We start from the raw sequence: 21,826 nt of genomic DNA on the forward strand, positions 1-21,826 counted from the left end.
GTGACAAACCGGGGCTGTGCCACAGCCTTAGTACAGACGTCGTGATGAACGTTGTGCCAAGTCGCGTCGCGTACAGGTTATTGTTGGGATGCTTCCTGGATCTGGGGTCTACTTGGAATTTTCCGCTTATAAATGCACAGTCTTTTTGTTGTAAAAGGCATGTGTTCTTTCCATTTTCTCACACATTTAGCTGTTTGTTTGGCATACATTATGATTCGTTTGCTGCCTTTTTTTTTTTTTTTCTTGTTTTCTTTGAAATATGTAGGCTTATAATCCAGATACCCTTCTTCATACTCTTGGGACGAATACTTTGCCTGGTCCCTTAGGAACATAGAGAAGATGTACATCAAGTCAATTGTTCTTGAAGGATTTAAATCCTATGCTCAGAGGACGGAAGTTCGTGACTTTGACCCATTATTCAATGCCATTACTGGCTTGAATGGTAGTGGCAAGTCCAATATCTTGGACTCAATCTGTTTCCTGTTGGGAATCACCAATCTGTCACAGGTAAGGAGAGAGGGTGCATTCAGGAAAGGTCTTTCTTCTGTCGGCAACGTTTCGTGTTACTCGCTTGAGTAATCTCCGATGGAAGACATGAAGTGGTGCTTCTCTCAAAAAATTTAGTTTTATTTATTTGGATTTTTCATTACATAAAACTGGATCTCTGTAGAACATTAGACTAAAAATACCCACTTAAAAGGTAGCAGCCTCAAGCCAAAGATCTTTTGCAGCTAAAGGCACTAACTTGTTTATTTGTAAAAAAACTTTTTCACTTCTGGATTGGGTCTTAAAATTTGGCCAAATGGTTCATCAGAAGAAAATAAAGAGCTGTTTTTCATGCAATGCCTGCTATTTAAAAGATGATGTATATGCTTTACTTCATAAAAAAAAATTGTGTGCTCTGAGATCAGATTGAATCTCTGTCTTCAGGTGATTTTTTTATCTCCCCACCGCCCCATAATTGTAGATAAATCCAAGGAACACTTTCTGATACGTTTTCCTGTGAACTGCATTATGAATAATAAATGCTCTTTAAATGTACGGGTGACTGAATTAGTCATCTGGCATCTGGCTTTATTTTTTGTTTGTTTGTTTTTTTAACATCTATTTGGTTTTTGTGAGGAGTCTTATGCAGAAACAATTAGCTGGCTCACTAAAAACTAGACTGGCATACTCTGCCTGTGGTTTTACAACACTAGCACCTTGTAGCTCCCGTATGTCAAGCTCTCACATGAACCTTTAAATCTACAGCTACATCTGCATTTTTTTTATTCATTTCTCCAAAATGTACAGTAGTGTACTGAAGCTGTGTAATGAATTTCTTTTGAAAACGTATTTATCTGTTACATGTATTTAGGTACGAGCTTCCAACTTGCAAGACCTAGTTTATAAAAGTGGGCAAGCTGGAATTACTAAAGCATCTGTGTCTATTACCTTTGATAATTCTGACAAGAAACTAAGTCCGCTGGGATTTGAAGCTAATGATGAGATCATCGTCACTAGGCAGGTGAGTCTTTAATATCTGTATTGCTTAGTAACCCATGTACATTTTTACCATGTTCACAGAGTGACTTTTCAAGAAAAAAAGGGTAATTTTTAAAGTCCCCGAGTTTTTGCAATTGAGGCAATGCTTCTAGAGTATAGTTAGTAACACAGACTGTAGAAGTAGATGCAGATAAACTAGTTTCCCAAGTAATTCCATCTTTTTTTAATATTGTTAAATATATTGTATCAATAATGTTTTCTATGGACTTGCACAGAAACGTAATAATAATGAAATAATGTTCCTAAAGCAAGTTATAATTTTCTATTTTGTGGCTTTTTCTTCTGCTTTCATATTTTCCTCTTCATATCTGAACTGTGTGTTAAATTTGTTCTCTAAGAACAATGGTACTTTTATCCTTCTGATGAAGAAGTCTCCCAAGTTTGTTGGTTTTTTTTTTTTTTAAAGTGAAAACTTGTGGAGTTTGGAAATTTTCTTGTCAATATTGCCCTCAATGGCTGATCTTTCTTATCTTTTAGTTAGGTATGTAAATGTCTCTTCAGTCCAACAAGATCTGTTTTGATGTTCTGTGTAGTATGCATATATATGTGTATGTAAAGATCTAATATATGGGATATATATTTATTCTTTATTACAGTTTATATTTTCATAATATCAAGTCATTTTTAAATCACTTAAAGTTTCTTCCATTTCTTTTCCTTCTCCAGGTTATCATTGGAGGTAGAAATAAGTATCTTATCAATGGTGTGAATGCTACCAACACTCGTGTGCAGGATCTCTTCTGTTCCGTTGGACTCAATGTCAATAACCCTCACTTCCTCATTATGCAGGTATTGTGTGCATCTTTATAAAACCCAAGAATAACAGAAGGTGCACTGAATTTGAGGCAGGATAGATGGTGGAAGAACAATTAATTTCCTCATCAGAGAAAAGCAATTTCTTACCAAGTAAATATCAAATGCCTGTTGAGTAGTTAAGATTTCCAGTACAGCGTAGTTTGACCATAAAACATATCTTGTAGCACAAGACCTCATGTAGCAAGCTTTTTCTAAAAAAGCTTATTTTCCTTTTGTCTTTTTAACAGGTAGGTGTTGCTTTTATTATTCTAAAAAGACAGAGATTTTCTTTCCTATCATGTGTGTTCCATGTTAGACAATGTTTTGAATGAAGGTGATAAACCTGCCACCTTAAATCACAGTTAATAAAGGAAGAGCTGACCGGTTGAAAAGACCCTTATAAATGTCAACACAGGGACTAGACAAATCCCTGAAGTATTTGCAAGGAATAATAAAACAGAGCAAGATTCACTGTTTCAAATGGAACTGTCCCATCTTGCGGGGGGCAGGAGGGAGGGCAGTTTTGCACCTATTCTGCTTTCCCCTAGTTACATAGGAGCTAAATGTCCAAAAAGCCAGTTTATGATTAAGACCTTATTTAGCATCGGCAACTTGGTAAGACTCTAGAACAAAATATGCACCTTACTGCTTTAAGATGCAATCAGGAATTTGGAGGATGAGCCTAAGGTAAGATATAAGGGCCATTTCAAGCTTGCTGCCTGAAGAAGTGACTTGTTTGAACTTTCAAGAACAAAACAGTTGAGTAAACTAGATTATCCTTGTAGCAAAAAAAATAAAAACCACACATGCTTAACCACACATGGTTGAGCTTATATTATAACGTATAAAAATGAGTGGGGTATTTGGGTTTGTCGTTTGGTTTTGTTTTGGTTTTTTACTATTGCATGGTGCGCAACCACCTTTCTTGTTTTATCTTTCTGTCACCAGGGACGAATTACCAAAGTTCTAAATATGAAGCCACCAGAGGTAAGAAAGTTCTGGGAATTTTTTGTCTGAAGTTTTACTGATTTGTTTTGAACGACAAGAATCTATATGGGGAGGGGGACAAAAAAAAGGGTATCGGAGGAAGATGAGATGTTCAACTCAGTTCTGAGTTGAACCTATCCAACATAGGAAGAAACATAATTTTTTTGTCACCTTGCTTTATTTTAGGTTTTAGCTATGGTTGAAGAAGCAGCTGGTACCAGGATGTATGAATGCAAGAAAATAGCTGTCCAGAAAACCATAGAGAAGAAAGAAACCAAACTGAAAGACATTCAAATGGTAATACATGTTGGAAATCATACTTTCTTTTATATTTGTTAAAGATAACTGAATAACTAGTGTGGTGTGGTTTTTAACTTGTAGAGTATTTAATTTCTGCACCTGGAACTACATATTCATGCTTAGACATATGAGAGTTTTAAAAATCTGAATATAAATGTTCTGGTTTGTGTTTCAGGTCTTAAATGAGGAGATCACTCCAACTTTACAGAAACTGAAAGAGGTATGGGAAAATTAGAAGAGTGATAGGGCCCTTAAAATACTGAAAAAATACTTTCAGCTACCCTGAACCAGTATGTGGTGGGTAAAACAACAGCATGTTTTCAAGTTTTGTAGAATCTTTTAAGAGAGATAGATTTTATCTTCTCTCCAAACACAGAAAATGTGACATTCAGGACTTCCAGGAAATCCTAGAGGGAAATGTAGAGACAAGGAAGAAAACGAGAACTAGATAAAAATAGAAGATAAAAACATATCTTGGTTCTTAAAAAACTTGTGGCAAGTGATATTTCTACTGTACAATCAACTGTACAAGTATTGTTTTATCTAAGAATTTCTTAAGCAGGCCTGCAATGTACAATACTGAATATATTACCTAACATGGAGAATCCTTTCTCTTATCTACAAATAATAATGTTAGTAGGAGTGCTTAGAAGATTTCTATAACAGTCCTACTTAATATTATTTTTCCATCAAATTTTAGAGAGTTGTTTTATTGGTGTCTTTTCAGGAACGATCATCCTATCTAGAATACCAAAAAGTAATACGAGCAATAGAACATTTGAGCCGCCTCTGTATAGCTTATCAGTTTGTTGTGGCTGAAGAGACAAAGGCATCCTCTGCTGAAATGTTAAAGGAAATGCACGCTAATGTAGAGAAGCTTCAGGAATCAATGGCTGAAAGTGAAAAGAAGATGAGACAACTTGATGAAGAAGTAGCGGAGATGGAAAAGAAAAGGGATAAGGTAAGTGAGAACAGTGTCATGCTCGTCTGAATAGCTGAATGTAAGGAATTATATGAGAAGGAAATTATTTTTACAGATCACATACCCTTGAATGTTTATCTTCTTCTGGCGGGTTGTTTAGATTATACACTGCTCATTGTCATTCTTGGCCATTGTCTAAAAGACATTTAAAGTTTTCATTTGTCTGAAATGCTTTACTTCCAATCGCTATAAATGAGTAATGACTGAAGAATAGAAACCGTTTGTCCTCATGTTTCCACTCTGTGCATTCAATGGTAAGAATTGATGGCATTTTTGCCAGAGATTTTTTTCTCCCTTTTTGTTGATGTCTCAACAGAAATCAGTACTGACCTGAGTTTTGCAGGCAGTATATTTGGTTAAGTACAGGATGGCCCATAGGGTCTTTGGATGCCTAAATGCAGCTTTTGTTCAGGGACTGTGCCCCATGATATGGGATGATGTGGGGCTTCAGTAGTGCCTTCATATTAGTTTGGATTTCAGAGGGAAGAGATGTTCTGACCTGCTTGCATTGCAGTCTAACTGCCTGCTTGGTCAGATATTTATCTCTTCTTCTACATACAGCTGTGAACAGAACATGAAATATTACCAATACTATATCAGTTTCTTAAGCTACATTAAATTTCCTTTATTTCTGATTGTAGGAAGTTGGTGGTACGCTCCGTTCACTGGAAGATGCTCTTTCAGAAGTTCAAAGAGTTCATGCTAGAGCACAAAGTGCCCTTGATCTTAAGATGCAAAACTTAAAAAATGAAAAGAATAAGTACGAAGAAATGGCAAAAAGTATGAAGGAGGTAAGACCTTTGTATGTAGTTTTCTTTAAACACTAAATTAATTCAGATTGAGGGTGACAGCTATTTTTTCTTGCCTATTATGATAAGAAAAATTCTCTGATTGGCAAGTATTACATCAGGAAAGCAGAAACAAATGGTAAGGGCATTGATTTGTGTGGTGTAGGTAGTAGGTTCCCATTAGAAACAAATGTGATGCATATACAAGGAAAGTGCAACTCTTCATGCTTGCCAGCCTTCTGTTAAGCTCAGGAGAGATCCCTACTATGCTCTCTGGGCATTTGGTATTCTTAAAATCAAAGGAGAAATTTCTACATTGTGTATTTCTGACAGTTGATGGGTTTTTTATGCAAGAGGATCACTGAAGAATACTTTTTTAGATACTGGGAAGAGCTACTTCTCCTAGTTCTTGGGCAATTGTCATCTCTTCCTGTACTTAATCTTTCTGTAGATCTTCAGTGCACTCAAGGGGCAAGTACACACTTGAAAACATGCAAGGATAAATTGTAAGATTACAATATCTGACAAAGGGTCATAGAAATGTAGTTGATGAAACTACTCATAGCTCCTTATCTAAACAACATGAATGTAAAGTTAATGGGACTCAGGTTCTCTTTTCCTTTTTTTTTAATTTTTGTTATTTGTTTTGCTGAAGGATTCTAAAGCGTTAGCGTCAAAGGAGAAAGAAGTAAAGACGGCAGAGAAAGAACTAAATGATTTACAGGAAGCAAGTGAAAAAGATGCGGATGCTTTAGCTGCAGCACAACAGCATTTTAATGCTGTGTCTGCTGGCTTGTCCAGCAATGACGATGGGGAAGAAGCTACTCTTGCTGGGCAGATGGTGACCTGCAAAAATGAAATCAGCAAAGCAGTAACAGAGGCTAAACAGGTAAGAATGAAAGCTCTGCCTGTCTCTGACCAGCCTCCCTGCTTCTTTTGAAAACTGAAAAACCAATGACACACTCTTGAAAGGTCAGTGAAAAGATTTGCAGAATGTCTATGCAAGGTATTTTACAAGTTGGCATATGTATTAAGGTGTCTTTTTGATAAAACAGGTCATTTAAAAAATATTCTTGCATAAGTATAGACAAATAGGGAAAAGCTATAACATTGCTGTGAGGAAATATAGAAACTGGCATTTGAGACATAAAGTAGGACTTGAAGTACTCAAATCACTGATGGTATTGGATAGGAAGAAATTAAGACTGCTGTCCATGTTACACATTCATACTATAGAGATTTCTACAGTAAAACTTAATGGAATCAAAAGAAAGATGCCTGAGACTAACTGCAGAGTTCAGAAGAAACTGTTTTCTCCTCAGTTAAATCATGTGCTAGTCACATGACTGAAACAGACACCACTTAAGATAGGAAACCTCTGCTGGAATGGTCTTCACAGTGGAATTAAATTTTCAAAGTTGAAAGTGCACCTTGCTTGTCTCACTTAAGGAAAAACTCTTTTGAGGAAAGTAACAAGGACAGCTGTGTCCCACATTATTTTACCTTGTTTCTTCTCCGACGCTGTTTGTGTGCTAAAATGAGTTATTGCATCCAACAGTATGATATATGTTTTTATTTCCAAATCACCTGTGCCCTTACTTTGAAAAGCCAAGGCTGCTTTTTGGCATTTCTTCAACCAGTGGAAACTTTTACAAATTACATGAGCACCTTGGAATCATAGAATCGTTTAGGTTGGAAAAGACCTTTAAGATCATCCAGTCCAACCATTAACCTAACATTTCAAATCCATCACTAAATCAATTAAGGGTAGAGCAGCAATTTCATGTTTTGTGGCTTGGTGGCTGGATTATTTATAATGCAAGTAAAAACTAGGAATGATTAAGGTTGGAAAGGACCTCTAAGATCGTCAGTCCAATCATCAACCCAACACCACCATGCCTACTAAACCATGTCCCAGAGTGCTGCGTCTACCCGTTTTTTGAACACCTTGTTAGTGCAAGTGTTCTAAATCTACACCTGCAAGATTCTCTTTGAAGATCTTCTGGTTCCATATTTTCTTACTCCTTACAGGCTCAAATGAAGCTGAATTATGCACAACAAGAATTAAAGAAAAAACAAGCCGAAGTTAAAAAGATGGATGAAGGCTACAAGAAAGGCCAAGAAGCACTTGGAGCTGTCACAAAAACGAAAGAAAAACTAGAAAACCAAATGAAGAAGCTGAACTATGAAGGTCTGTACAGACTTCTGGTGCATAATTTTTGAGGAATCTGAAAAGGAATATAGAAGTGTGGTGGATTGACCTTGGCTGGCTGCCAGGTGCCCACCAAAGCTGCTCTGTGACTCCTCTCCTCAGCTGGAAAGGGGAGAGAAAATAATGATGAAAAGCTCGTGGGTCGAGATAGGGATGGAGATCACTCAGCAATTACTGTCATGGGCAAAACAGCCTCAACTTGGGGAAATTAATTTAATTTATTACCAATGAAATCAGAGTAGGGTAATGAGAAATAGGAACAAACCTTAAAACCCATACCCCACTCCTCCCTTCTTCCCGGGTTCAACTTCACTCCTGATTTTCTCTACCTCCTCCCTGCCGGCAGTGATGGTGGATGGGGAATGGGGGTTGCGGTCAGTTCATTATGCATTGCCTCTGCCACTCCCTCCTCCTCAGGGGAGAACTCCTCACACCCTTCCTCTGCTCCAGCATGGAGTCCCTCCCATGGGAGACAGTCCTCCATGAACTTCTCCGTGGGTCCTTCCCACGGGCTGCAGTTCTTCACAAACTGCTCCAGTGTGGGTCCCTCCCACGGGGTGCCATCCTTCAGGAGCAGCCTGCTCCAGCGTGGGTCCCCCACAGGGCCACAACTCCTGCCAGCAAACCCGCTCCAGCGTGGGCTCCTCTCCCCACGGGCCCACAGGCCCTGCCAGGAGCCTGCTCCAGCGTGGGCTTCCCACGGGGTCACAGCTTCCTTGGGGCACATCCCCCTGCTCCGGCGTGGGGCCCTCCCCGGGTGCAGGTGGATCTCTGCTCCCCCGTGGGCCTCCATGGGTGCAGGGGCACAGCTGCCTCAGCAGGGGCTGCACCAGGGGCTGCAGGGGATTCTCTGCTCTGGCGCCTGGAGCACTTCCTCCCCCTGCTTCTTCACCGACCTTGGTGTCTGCAGGGCTGTGCCTCTCACGTGTTCTCACTCCTATCTCCCAGCTGCTGTTCTGCAGCAGTTTTTTCCCCTTCTTAAATATGTTATCATAGAGGTGCTACCACTGTTGGATGATGGCCTTGGCCTTGGCCAGCGGTGGGTCCATCTTGCAGCTGGCTGGAACTGGCTCTGTCAGATGCCAAAGGAAAGGAAAACTAAAAGATTTACTTTCCGCTTCCCATCAGCAGGCGATGTCCAGCCACTTCCTGGGAGTAGGGCCTCGGTATGTGTAGCAACTGGTCTGGAAGACAGAAGTCTTAATAATGATTGCCCCCTCGATGCCTCCTTTCTCTTAGCTTTTATTGCTGATCATGACTTCATATGGTATGGAATATCGCTTGGGTCGGCTGTCTTGACTCTGTCCCCTCCCAACCTTTCACACACCCCCAGCCTACTGGCCTTTGGAGGGGGCACTGGAGGGACAGCCTTGATTCTGTGCCAGCGCTGCTCAGCAGTAGCCAAAAACAGTGGTGTGTTATCAACACCTTTCTACTAGAAATACAAAGCACAGTACTATGAGGGCTGCTATGGGGAAAGTTAACTGCATCCCAGCCAGACCCAATACAAGAAGGAACTGAAAAATCAAGTGTGCTGCTTTCATGCACAAAGAAATTTCTCTGGGCAAAGCTCTGCAAGCTCCTGTCTTCCACAGAAAGTAGTTTAAAAAAATTTGATTTTATAAAGTTTAGGCCAAATCTGTTAAAGTTTGATGGAAAGTCTAAATTCCATCTAAAATCTAAATGGAAGAAGTGACCAACCTCCCTATTCCTTCCAGGTTTTCCCTACCTAAAACACTTATAGTTTGTTTCTCGTTCCAGGTAACTATTGTTGCAGAAGCTACTCAAAACCGTAAATTGATATTCCGGAATGACATTCAGAGAAGCATATTAGACTTTAAGTTCTTTATTTGCATGTTTGGTATTGTGATGATGTTAATTTGTCTAAACTGGAAATGTACAAAGAATTTAGAAGGTCTTTCAATTAAGTATTCTCTACATGTATGTAGGTAAACAGTTTAGCTTACCAATTTTTAAGCTAATAGATTTCTGTGCTCTGGATGTTTGTCTGCTGCTTGTGTTCAACTCTTAAGAAGAGAAAGAAGAAGCCCTTTTAGCAAAAAAGAAGGCATTGACACGTGACATCAGCCGACTGAGAGAATTGCATGAAGGCTTAACGGCAAAGTTTCCTCATCTACAGTTTGAATACAAGTAAGATCTCAGTGTGATCCTAAAAGAGGTTTGGAAGTGCTTTTTGAGACATTTTATGCATGGCTTATGAGACTTAGAGTATAATTCCATCAATTGCTTAGCTGTTGCTTTGCTTTTAGTGCCAGTCAATAATTACTATCTTGCCTGTGATGCAAGTGAAGGCTGGGAGCAGGTGGGAAGCCAAGAAATGTTAACTGAATTAATGGGCAGCAGGGAAAGTGATGCAGTCATTCTTAAATAACAGCCTTACCAAAATCACTGGAATTTAAAAGTTTTGTGTGATGGTGTTTGCAAGCCATAACACAACTTCAGTAGCTAAAACCATAGAATCCAAAGATCTAAACTGCAAAAATATGTAATCATTACTTTTCAGAGTCCTGCCTGTATCTGTCTCCACCAATCAAATATATGTACCCCCAGGTTTATTTACTTATGTAATAATCAGTCTGAACATATTCCTATAGCTGTGGTAGTAATAGGACCCAGAGTAAAAATCAGTTGAAAAGTGCATGAACAAATTATATCAAAACCAGGAAGGACATTCTTCTAATGACCTTGTAACTGACTATTGGGAGGTCTCTTGCCTTGAAGTATTTAATTTAACCATTTTCTGTGGGTTTTTTTCCTGATAGAATTTAGAACTTCTTATATCAATACAATAAGCAGTATGAGTTTTTAAATATAAATTTTTTAAGATGTGTGGGAGAGAAACAAACATGAGAATATAACGATTTCATTTTTTTTAAGAGACCCAGAAAAAAATTGGAATCCAAACCATGTGAAAGGCCCTGTTGTGTCTCTTATCACTGTGAAAGATCTGTCCAAAGCAAAAGCCCTAGAGACAGTGGCTGGAGGGAAACTCTATAACATTATTGTGGACACAGAGGTATGTTTATTACTTTAATACAGAACTCTGAATGTTGAGATGAGGTCACATGATTCAGGGTTAGCGAGCATGTGCATCGTTACTGAATGCTTCAGAGGTGGTTTGGACCCATATACATGTTTAAATTAGGTCAAGAGAGTCATGCATAGTTACTGGCAACAATATATTCCTCTTGCAATGCCCTATTGTCTTACTTTACAAAATCAGTTATGTATTCAGATATTCTTTAACTCTTCTCATTCGAGGTTACTGGCAAAAAGCTTTTGGAAAAGGGTGAACTAAAGCGTCGATATACCATCATTCCACTAAACAAAATTTCAGCCAGGTGTGTTGGACAAGACACAGTCAAGTTGGCCAAAAACTTGGTATGTAAATAAATACACTATTTACACTATTTTGCTTGCGTACCTTTTTAATTTTTTTTCTTGGGTAGAAACATGGGCTTCTTAATGGTTATACTAATAAGAATTTATATAGGGTTTGGGGGTATCTTGATTTTATTTATTTCCTTTCAGCTATGCGATGTTTAAATGGATTTTAATTATTCCACTTTTAACTGAAATTGTTTTAAAATGTGATGATGTTTTTAGAAAGTGTTTCTGTCAAGAGAAAACAAATTAAACTTGAAAATTCTTATAGCTTAAGGCATACTAATTGTATTTCATTTGATTTCTAGGCTGGTGATGATAACTTGCATTTAGCCCTTTCTCTAGTTGGATATGAATCTGAATTGCAGAAAGCAATGGAATATGTCTTTGGAACAACACTGGTCTGTAATAACATGGATAACGCTAAGAAAGTGACCTTTGACAAAAGGATAATGACAAGGAGTGTTACACTTGATGGAGATATGTTTGACCCCCAGGGCACTCTGCATGGAGGCAATTGCTGGTTTTTTTTATATAATACTGTGTGTCTGTTGGTTTGTTTACTGCTCTGCATGTTTTTTATAAAAATGAACAGTAACCTTTTTGTTTAGACTCATGCTGGGGATAATATGATCTGTTTGAGCAAAGATTTGTCAGTCTTGAGTTGAAATAAGATTGGTTGGACTAAGAAAAAAGTAATGCAAACTATTTGCATAAAGTAGTTTAGATTTTAAATACTTCAATCTTATTTGGCTCTATAATCATCTTGGAAGGAGAAATGCTTTGAATTCAAGCACTTTTTGAAGTAATTAATAACTAATTTGAGGTAATTTCATAAATTATGAAAAGTTAGTTGATTTCACAAGAAATGCCTGTGTAATGTTCAAAGTCTGCAGGACTAAATTCTGTAACAGAGAAGGTAGGCTTTCTCCACTGAGAACTACTGTATCTTTAGCCTAGCTGCCTTTCTGTTTTGTAACTAAAACAAATCATCAACCTGCATTATTAACATTTAGAATTTGCTGTTTGCCAGTGGTGAATCCACTAGTCTAATTAGCTTGACTTTGCTTTTTTATTTTTTCACTGAACAGGTGCGTGCTCACAGGCTGCACCAATATTGTCTCAAATTCAAGAAATGAAAGACGTTGACGTAGAACTGAAGACAAAGGAATCTGAACTTGAGACTGTAGAGAATGAGCTGTCAATGTTGAAGAATGTTGCTGAAAAGTAAGGTTTGCCCTATAAAATGTCTATCGTTTCTCTCGTGTGACTGAGTAAATGTAATATAAAAAAGTATTTTTGGAGGGCATAGGGTCTGTTGAGAACGTAATATGCAGAAGCAGGGAATACCCTTCCTCCCTCTCCCCTCCCCCAATTTATAAGTACAGCAATCAACAAGCAAATGTAGTTTTCTAGATAACACATGCAAGAAAACTTTGTTTTGCGTAATACAGGTAAAAAAAAGGCATACAATGATGTCAACTTGAAATCACTTGAAGTTTTCCAAAGTTTCGTGAAGTCCACTAAGAACGGATCTGTTCCAGTCATATTTTATAACACCCATACAGAATTTCAGTTTGCAATAGCTCTTATTTTTCTCCCAAGAAAATAGAAAGGTACTAAAGGGGAGTATCTGAGTGATACTCTGTAAGGATTTAAATGAAATAATTTTAAGTATATTTGATTTTCAGCTACTCAATTGCTGAAGATCTTTTTAAAAGATGGAATATAAAAACACGTTTAGTCAGTTCTGTAAAGATCCTATAAGGAGGTAGTGTTGTGTAATATGCTATCTACCAGCTGGATTTATTTTTCAAATTGTTCTGCATTGTAATAGACTTCGAGAAATATGACTGAAAGGAAGAAATGAGTTTTGCTTTTAGACGTTCTTTCTTTAATGCTTCAGCCTAGCATCTGTCATGGTGCTGGTTGGAAAAACATGAGCTCTAAATTGTTGCCAAATTCAATGTGTTGTGTGTGTTTGTTTTTAATACACCTTATCGGGGCCACATAACCAGGAATAATATGTGGAATAACTTACATACCTACAAACTTCACAACTGCTATTAAAGAAATTATATCAGACTTTTATGCATTTAAGCTTATTTGTCCTATAGTCATCATTGTATCTCACATTAGAATGGGAATATAAGTATTTCTTTATCTACTTATTTCTATATGTACTTATTTCAACTTTGAAACTGAAGTGCTGGGTACCCTTCATTATAGCAGTGTGTATCATCACTGTCTTCAAAGGTACCAGCAACTGAAGCAGCAGTGGGAGATGAAGTCTGAGGAAGCAGAGCTGTTGCAAACGAAGCTTCGTCAAAGTGCTTATCACAAACAAGAGGAAGAGCTGCTTGCCCTGAAGAAAACCATTGGTGAGAAATCTGTTTTTAATCTTTTAACTGAAAACTAATTGCTGAGAATGAGATGGATATTTGGCTGTTTGAATAGCAGAATCTTCGATTAAGAAAAAAGCATTTTTAGCTTTGAAAATACTAGCTTTATACTTTGGAATAAGTTACAAATACAGAATCACAATAGACTTGCATAGGGATGATTCACATAAGGTTGGACATTCTCTTGTAGTAAAGGTTATATTTTTATTAAGTGTTTTGTATACTTTACAATAAAAGGAAAAAAAGGCTTTGCAGGAAAGTTTTAAAATGGATTTAATCCCATATTTGAGTAATCTTTGTTTTTTCCAAGCCATTTTTCTGTAGATATTTAAGGTGGGCAATATAAATAGTTTGCATAACAAGAAAGCATTGGAAGTAGTACTGTTCATGTAGGTAAGGAAAAAACTAAAAGGAAGCAAATGTAGCAATAAGTAAAACATCCAAAGAAAAAAGATGGACAGAAGTGATACATATGTAGACATAGTATTCTAGGCATAATGTGATATCTTATTAGGTAGCCATCTGATTAATTAGTTCTTGATCATGTGATTTGGCATATACTTGCACCTGTCAAAAAAAGAAAAAAGGCTTATTTTCAATAATTTTAATGACTCGTTGTCTGTTTGGTGCCCTACCAATAACTGGTAACAACAGCACACTGTCTTAGACTAATCATTGAAATAGCTGACTTCAGCAAGTAGCAAATGTACGACTGCTTTTTATCTCTTAGAGGCAAAGATGTATTTATCTCAGTTGGAGTTCAGGGTGTAAATTTAAAGATAAGAACAGTGCCCAACCTCAGTACTGTACTTCTTGATTCAGCGGAGTGTGAAGAGACGCTAAGGGAAACTGAAGAGAGCCAAAAGAAAGCAGAAGATAAATACAAGGTATTAGAGAACAAAATGAAAAATGCAGAGGTGGAATGTGAAAAAGAACTAAAAAGTGCCCAGCAGAAACTAGATGGTGCCAAGAAAAAGGCAGACGCTTCAAGCAAAAAAACAAAAGAGAAGCAGCAGGTAAAACTTAAACTTTGTTGGCGATTTTCTCCTTGTCAAAAGTGGTTGCGGTAATCAGAAAGTTTGATTCTCCTGAAGTTTTAATACTGTCAGTTTTGGAACTTTATATTATTCCGTAGTCACTGACATAGAAATTGCGGGGTTTTTTTGGTTTTTTTTTTGTGAGATTGCCCCCTTGCTGAAGAACAGGTACTGTTGATCTTCTACAGCATTTACTACGTCAAATTGAAACTTAATTCTTTCCATTTAAGTATAACTGTAATAATTTGAAAACATCTCTCTAGGAAGTTGAAGCTTTAGTTCTGGAACTTGAAGAGCTAAAAAAAGAACAGGCCTCCTATAAACAGCAGAGAGCAGCTGCAGATAAAGCCATTGAATCCTACCAGGAGCAAGTTAATGCTATGGCAGCTGAGGTGTCTAAGACAAAGGTAAAAGTGAATAGTGTGTTTCATTATCTGTGTTGATGTTACTGAAGATATGATCCCCTAAAGCTCAAATTAGAATGTGTATTTGTTGTTTGGATTTTCTTGCCAGCACTCAATTATGTTTAGCCTATGTAGTTATTTTTTGGCTTCATTACCACATGTGAATTTTTTCTCCTTCCTTGCTGTGTCCTTCTATTCTAACAACTGTATAACACCAGCCTTTCAAAGAAGCTAATAAGTGGCTGTTTGATTTGCTTTTCAGGAGTCTGTAGAGAAATCACAGAAGGAACTGGCCAAGCAAAAGGAAGTAATTTTGTTACAGGATAAAGCAATTCAAGCCAAATCTGCAGAGACAGTAAAATACAGAGAACAAAATAATGAATTACAGCTTAAGGTTAAGGCATTAGAACACAACATCAGCAAACATCAACAAGAGGCTGCTGATGCTGCTGCCAAGGTATTTCAGAGCTGTGCTTTTCTTTGCATCTTGTGACCAAGGGTGGTTATTTCCCTTGCCACATGCAAAGGAAATAGCTTTTTGTCTTAAGCACTGTCATATTTGCAGGTCTTGACCCCCCCAGGAGGAGGGGGTGGAAACTGTAAATTGTAGCAGAGCTTATCAGTATGGACTAATAGAGAGTAGATCACAGTGAGAAGGTGATCAATGAGAAGAACATTCTGACTGTATGGACAAATTAGGTAACTAATTGAAGAAGCTAATCCAGAGGTATAGAGACAATGGCTTAGTCCAGGCATAGAAAAACCTGTTCCAAGTAAATGTGATGGGTATATGTGGAAGCTCCCTTAAAATCTTGCTTCATGTACAGTCTTGGAAACCACATGAAGCATTGTAAAGGTACACACCTGTGCTGCCTTGGGATAGAATAATAAATGTTGTAGAGTAATTTTGGGATGTTGGGTTTTTTTAATTATTTTTCATTCACATTTGAGAAATTTAAAAAAAAAAGTCTCAACGTATCTTCTTGTTTACAGGTGAACAAAATGCTGAAAGAGTATGAGTGGATAGCTTCAGAGAAACCGCTTTTTGGTCAGCCAAACACAGCCTATGACTTCAAAAATAACAATCTTAAAGAAGCAGCTCAGAAGCTGCAGAAATTGCAGGAGAAAAAAGAGAAGTTGGGAAGGAACGTGAATATGAGAGCTATGAATATGCTTTCTGAGACAGAGGAGAGGGTAAACATTCTGTGCTTTAACCTTTAAAGCGTGGGCAGGTTGGGTATATGGTGTTATGTATAATGTAGCTTTATATTTTCATATACTCTATTTCTGAATATACCAAAAATAAAACTGAATCTTCATGACACAGTGGGAAACCTTTTGTTAGATCTTTTATACTAATTGTACATTTTTGAACTATTCACTTGTGTACTAGTTTTCTAGGTTATGCATAATCTTGGATTTGGATGGTAAAAAGAATAATTTAATTTCTCCTTACCCGAGTCCATCCTAAGTTGGAAGCAGTGGCATTAGGCGAGCTTTGTGGTATCTTTTACAGTATCTGAGAATTACATACTTTACCAAAGGTTGCAGATCAAAAAACTGTTCATCTTCAAGCATGATAGCTTGAAGGTGTTCCAGGGTTGTCTCAAATTCATCTGTATCCTGAGGCTATTCCAGGATTGTCTCAAAACTGTCCACTGACTGACACTTCAAGTTTACTAGTACTGTTCTGTGGTTAGAATTGGCCTGTTCCTCATATCAGCCTCCAGAAACATCCTTTCATCTATGGAAAGGCAAATGAAACATGATTAACTCGAAAAGGAAGTGCAACTTTCAGAGTAATGTTGGTCTTCCCCTTTGCCGATTGTTGAAAATTCTAATGCTTTAATTTGTGTATAATATCCTAAAATTTAAATCCTGCATACAGCTAAATGAATGCTTTGGATTTCAGTCTTGTGGTTAATGGCTATTTCATAGTTAAAAAAACAATAAAAAGTGAAACTAGGATTAGTGTAAAATATATTTGAGCACAAAGTTCATTGAAATCAATCTTTTCTTGTCATTGCAACAGTACAATGACTTAATGAAGAAAAAAAGAATTGTGGAGAATGACAAGTCAAAAATTCTTGCAACTATTGAAGAGCTTGACCAGAAGAAAACTGAAGCTTTACATATTGCTTGGAAAAAGGTATGACACTTGAAATCTAATCTTCAGATTTTAGCAGAGGCTCAGATTTATCTTAGATTACTGGTTTGCATATTTCCATGGAAAAGAAAAAAGTCTCTTCCCAGAACTAATCTCCCTTGCCTAGTATATAAATAGTAAACCAACCACTTCATTTCTCCTGTTTCATCTCACTTTTGAGAATAAGACATGAATTATCTGAGAATTGTAAAGATACAGTTAAATCTGCAAAACTACTTTACCATTCCCTTTTAGTGCCCACAGAAATTTATGGAAGGTTAAGCTACTGCCATGCTGAAATTGTTGTGTCTCACATGGAAGTTGGACAAAACAGTGATACAGTCTGTTTTTTCTTTTTGTTTACTTAAACCAATATTTGACCAGTGTTAAAATCTTCTGATTCTGTGTAGCCCCGTACAATGTGGGGCTTTGGGCCTGGGCTGCTGTTCCTGTCACTGATAGGATAGGTGGTACTGGAATAGAGCAACAGCTGATTTATGTTTCTGTTATCTAAGCGCTCTGCCTTCTTACTAGTTCTCTCATATCATGAACTATATCAAAAGTATAAAATTTTCCCTTTCTACATGGAAAGCTCTTGACACATTCTTTTCTGCTGTGCTGGGAGAGCTTGTACTTTTTGGCCTTTGAGAAGATCAGTTATGTCTAAGATTAAATTGCTCACAAATGAAGTATTGGTTTTAATTATTACTGCCCATACTCAAGATACCACTGACAAAATGATACCTCTTCTTTGCAAAATCTTGTTTGGCAAAAATTAGCAAATTGTGTGTGAAAACATGGGTGGTGGAATAAGTTCTCAGATACATTCCTTGACCTAGGAAACTGTAGTCTACGATTACAAAGGTGTGTTCCATCCAACACCTGGACATTGCTTAAGTAATTCTGGGAAGAAAAGGAGTGGAGAGGATGCCAGCGTGTGTCTCTTACAAGGTGCTTATACTTTTAATAGTCCTTTAATTGGGAGAAGTCACAGTTTACCGGTTAATAAATCTGAGGTAGGGCATAACCATTTTGCTGGCTGATAGCATAAAGAAGCCTTCCAATATTTCTTTCATTTGATCCTTCTAAAATGCTTAGTAAAAGGTGTCCTATCTCTCTCTCTCCCCCACCCTCCGTGTTGCTTCTCTTTTCAGTACAGAGAAAAGAAAAGATTCCGTATGATAATATTTTCTCACTATCCTATATATGCTAATCTTCAAGACATAAGAAGTCACTATTAGGCAAGATGTCTAGAGCATAGTGCAGCTTACCACTAAGTTTTTAGCTGTTTGTGCTCTTGATTCAAAGCATGTACATGCCTTTTATGGTCTGACTTCTAGGTGAATGAAGACTTTGGTTCAATATTCTCAACGCTTCTACCAGGAGCCAAAGCTATGCTAGTGGCCTTTAAAACCCAGAATGTCTTGGATGGTCTGGAGTTCAGAGTGGCCTTAGGAAACACCTGGAAAGAAAACTTAACAGAACTCAGTGGAGGACAAAGGTTGGTGAACTTGGGTTTTTTTGTTTGTTTTCCATTGCAGTTGTGGATATAATTGATATGTCTAGGTAATTATAGTTCAGAAAAAGCAAAAAATGAATCTTCTCCCTAGTCAAGTCAGGCACTCTGTCTCCTTCCAACCTGACATAATATTAAAAGCATTAATTCAGTTCAGCTCAAAGAGGAATCCGACTTAGAACAATGCATTACTTGGCATATGATAACAAACAGGATTTTATTCCATGAATAAGTGACAGAAAAATGAATTGAGTGTTGAGAAAACTGCAGTTAACTCTAGGTGGTACTGAGGTACTGGTGAATTAAATGCTCCAGCATTTGAGTTGTAACCTCAAAAATCTATATAGACAAGTTCTGCCCCAGTGTCAAAAGTAGCGTCATGGTGACAGTATTCTTCTCCAGTGATTATAGCTACGTGTAAGGTACGTGCTGCTTTGCAACTCCAAAGGAAAAATCTAAATTATTGAAAAGTAGAAACAGAATTTAGGAAGAGGTGAGACAGAGATATAAAACTTTCTGAAGGACAGAATGCTTCAAGAACTGAGCATTGAAAAACAGCACTGCAAAACTCAGAGTTGAAAATGGGTAAAGCAACAGCATGAGTGCACCTTCAGCAAGTTTGCAGATGAGTGCTGTGGTTGACACGCCAGAAGGACGAGATGTCATCCAAAGGGACCTGGACAAGCTGGAGAGGTGGGCCTGTGTGAACCTCGTGAGGTTCAACAAGGCCAAGTGCAAGGTCCTGCACCTGGGATGGGGCAACCCCCGGTATCAGTACAGGCTGGGGGATGAAGGGATTGAGAGCAGCCCTGCGGAGAGCGACTTGGGGGTGCTGGTGGATGAAAAGCTGGACATGAGCAGGCAATGTGCGCTTGCAGCCCAGAAAGCCAACCAAATCATGGGCTGCATCCAAAGAAGCGTGGCCAGCAGGTCGAGGGAGGTGATTCTGCCTCTCTGCTCTGCTCTGGTGAGACCTCACCTGGAGCACTGCGTCCAGCTCTGGGGCCCTCAGCACAAGAAGGACATGGAGCTGTTGGAGCGGGTCCAGAGGAGGGCCACAAAAATGATGTGAGGGCTGGAGCAGCTCTCCTATGAGGCCAGGCTGAGAGAGTTGGGGTTGTTCAGCCTGGAGAAGAGAAGGCTGCAAGGAGACCTTCTTGTGGCCTTCCAGTACTTAAAGGGGGCTTCTAAGAAAGATGGGGAGAATCTTTTTAGCAAGGCCTGTTGCGACAGAACAAGGAATAATGGATTTAAACTAAAGAATAATAGATTTAGACTGGACAAAAGGAAGACATTTTTTACAACGAGCGTGGTGGAACACTGGAACAGGTTTCCCAGAGAGGTGGTGGAGGCCCCATCCCTGGAAACATTCCAGGTCAGGTTGGATGGGGCTCTGAGCAACCTGATCTAGTTAAAGCTGTCCCTGCTCAGTGCAGGGGGGTTGGGCTAGGTGACCTCTAAAGGTCCCTTCCAACCCAAAGCATTCTGTGATTTTAAATAGCATCACCCAACTAACCTAATCTTATAAAAAAGTAAGTAACATTTGCCATTTTTGGCAGAAGCCTTCACATTTTGAAATCAGAAGTTGTGGCAGAAGCCATCATTCCATCTCTTCAGATCTCATAGCATGAATCTGCTTTTTGGGAGAGCATTTTGTTACTGCCAAACAATTATTTTCATAAGCCAAAGCCTCTCAAACAAGAGGGTAAAACGTACTTTCTTGTTCTCTTTATTAGATCATTGGTGGCCTTGTCCTTGATCTTAGCCATGCTTCTGTTCAAGCCTGCCCCAATTTACATCTTGGATGAAGTGGATGCAGCCCTTGATCTCTCTCACACCCAGAATATTGGTCAGATGCTTCATACGCATTTCAGACACTCCCAGGTATGATCTTGAAACTATTGCAATCATCTATTTATGCCCTTTATTATTTTCAGAGGCAGTCTGCCACTGAGGAATCTCAGCTTTTCAAGTATTTTATTCCAGAGATGTGGCCTATGCATGAAAAAAAACTGTAGATCTGACAAAACTTACTGCTTGGAGTGAAAGGCAGTACCTGTCTCTATTTGGTGGTAGGACATGACCTTTCCAAATTATGAGAGAGGAGGGGAACATTTATTACCAGTATTGTAAAATAATTTGAGCAGCATCTTTAGACTATGAGAGATCCTGCATTCTTACAAAATTCGTGACATTTTTTCCAGTGATTGATGCACCATGAACAGGTATTCTGTGTTGTGGCCCGTATCCCAGGCCAAGCGCTGGGATATGGACAGAGCTGTACATTGTTAGCTGCAAAAAATGTCTAGCCTGTGGGTGTACGTTAACCTGCGTAGCACATTCTGTTGGGCTTCAGTTACATTTAGAATATTTTTTTGAAGAACTGACACCGAGATATTAGCCAAATAAAGGAAAAGGAATCCTCCTCTTCGAAGCCTTTGCCAATGTTTGAAGTCTCTATTTGGATGGCAGCATTTACTTAAGCTTTCTGGTTTGTTTTAGTTCATCGTGGTGTCCTTGAAGGATGGAATGTTTAACAACGCAAACGTCCTCTACAAGACTAAGTTTGTAGATGGTGTATCCACTGTTGCAAGATACGATCAGTTTCAAAGCAGAAATAATGCAGCTGCCCTCCAGAAAGACCAGAAAGACCAGAAAGCACACGAGTGACAAAAGAGGACCTGGAGAACCGGGGAAGTTCCTCACTGGCCCTTGATGTGCAGTAACAGCTTCTTAGGTGTTCTTTGGCACCAGTCTATAGCTAGGCCAGGAAGAAACTCTAATTTTAACTTTTTTTTTAAAAAAGTGTTTAGTCTTGAAATATTCTTTTATGTCTTCGCTTTCAGTACACATCTGCACCTCATTAAGATTGAAATTCACAGGAGACTGTTGCCTGTACTATTTGCTAAACTGGCTGCATTTATGCCTCTTGGTGTCCCATAAGTAATTCCCATCATGCCTCTGTAAGCATTAACACATAAATGTGCATGAACAGTAGCTCCGTAAGATCAACAGGAGGAACTGAAGCCTTTGAATAGGAAAATCTGATTTGACTTGCAGTGTTTATGGCATTCAGAAAACATGTTGCAAAGTGTAAATACAGTCTTCATCTTCTGTTGTCAAATACCAGAGAAAAGTGGTCTTTTTACCAATTTTTAAGATAATCTAGTTTTTTAAGGAGCAAGGCACTCATCAACAATTTTAACTCCCAAGTTATTTGTACAATTTGTGCAATTTGCTGCACTGTCTTTATCAAAAAATATCATAAACTACACAACCTGATTGCGTATGTGCTTTCCTTCCTCAC

General features: G+C 38.3%; 1 protein-coding gene across 1 annotated transcript; it reads left to right on the top strand.

Moving 5' to 3' along the window:
* The first annotated feature begins 339 nt into the window (after nt 1-339).
* On the top strand, nt 340-21,359 carry SMC2 (structural maintenance of chromosomes 2). Its single transcript, XM_009492119.2, has 24 exons — nt 340-507; nt 1,358-1,507; nt 2,212-2,334; nt 3,289-3,327; nt 3,514-3,624; nt 3,803-3,847; nt 4,355-4,588; nt 5,251-5,400; nt 6,053-6,286; nt 7,429-7,588; nt 9,643-9,760; nt 10,508-10,646; nt 10,892-11,011; nt 11,323-11,527; nt 12,106-12,241; nt 13,271-13,395; nt 14,239-14,432; nt 14,717-14,860; nt 15,120-15,314; nt 15,851-16,051; nt 16,890-17,006; nt 18,344-18,504; nt 20,256-20,403; nt 21,022-21,359. The coding sequence occupies exons 1-24, from the start codon at nt 340-342 to the stop codon at nt 21,187-21,189; spliced, it is 3,585 nt and encodes a 1,194-aa protein (XP_009490394.1). The 3' UTR covers nt 21,190-21,359.
* Nucleotides 21,360-21,826: the final 467 nt, after the last annotated feature.

Source organism: Pelecanus crispus, chromosome Z (assembly GCF_030463565.1).
Source record: "Pelecanus crispus isolate bPelCri1 chromosome Z, bPelCri1.pri, whole genome shotgun sequence".
Taxonomy (NCBI): domain Eukaryota; kingdom Metazoa; phylum Chordata; class Aves; order Pelecaniformes; family Pelecanidae; genus Pelecanus; species Pelecanus crispus.

Excerpts from the sequence above, each read along its gene's own strand:
- SMC2 (XM_009492119.2), top strand. The coding sequence starts at position 340 with ATGTACATCAAGTCAATTGTTCTTGAAGGATTTAAATCCTATGCTCAG. Across the intron at positions 5,401-6,052 it reads TGGCAAAAAGTATGAAGGAG|GATTCTAAAGCGTTAGCGTC; the intron begins GTAAGACCTTTG and ends GTTTTGCTGAAG. Across the intron at positions 16,052-16,889 it reads TTTCTGAGACAGAGGAGAGG|TACAATGACTTAATGAAGAA; the intron begins GTAAACATTCTG and ends TCATTGCAACAG.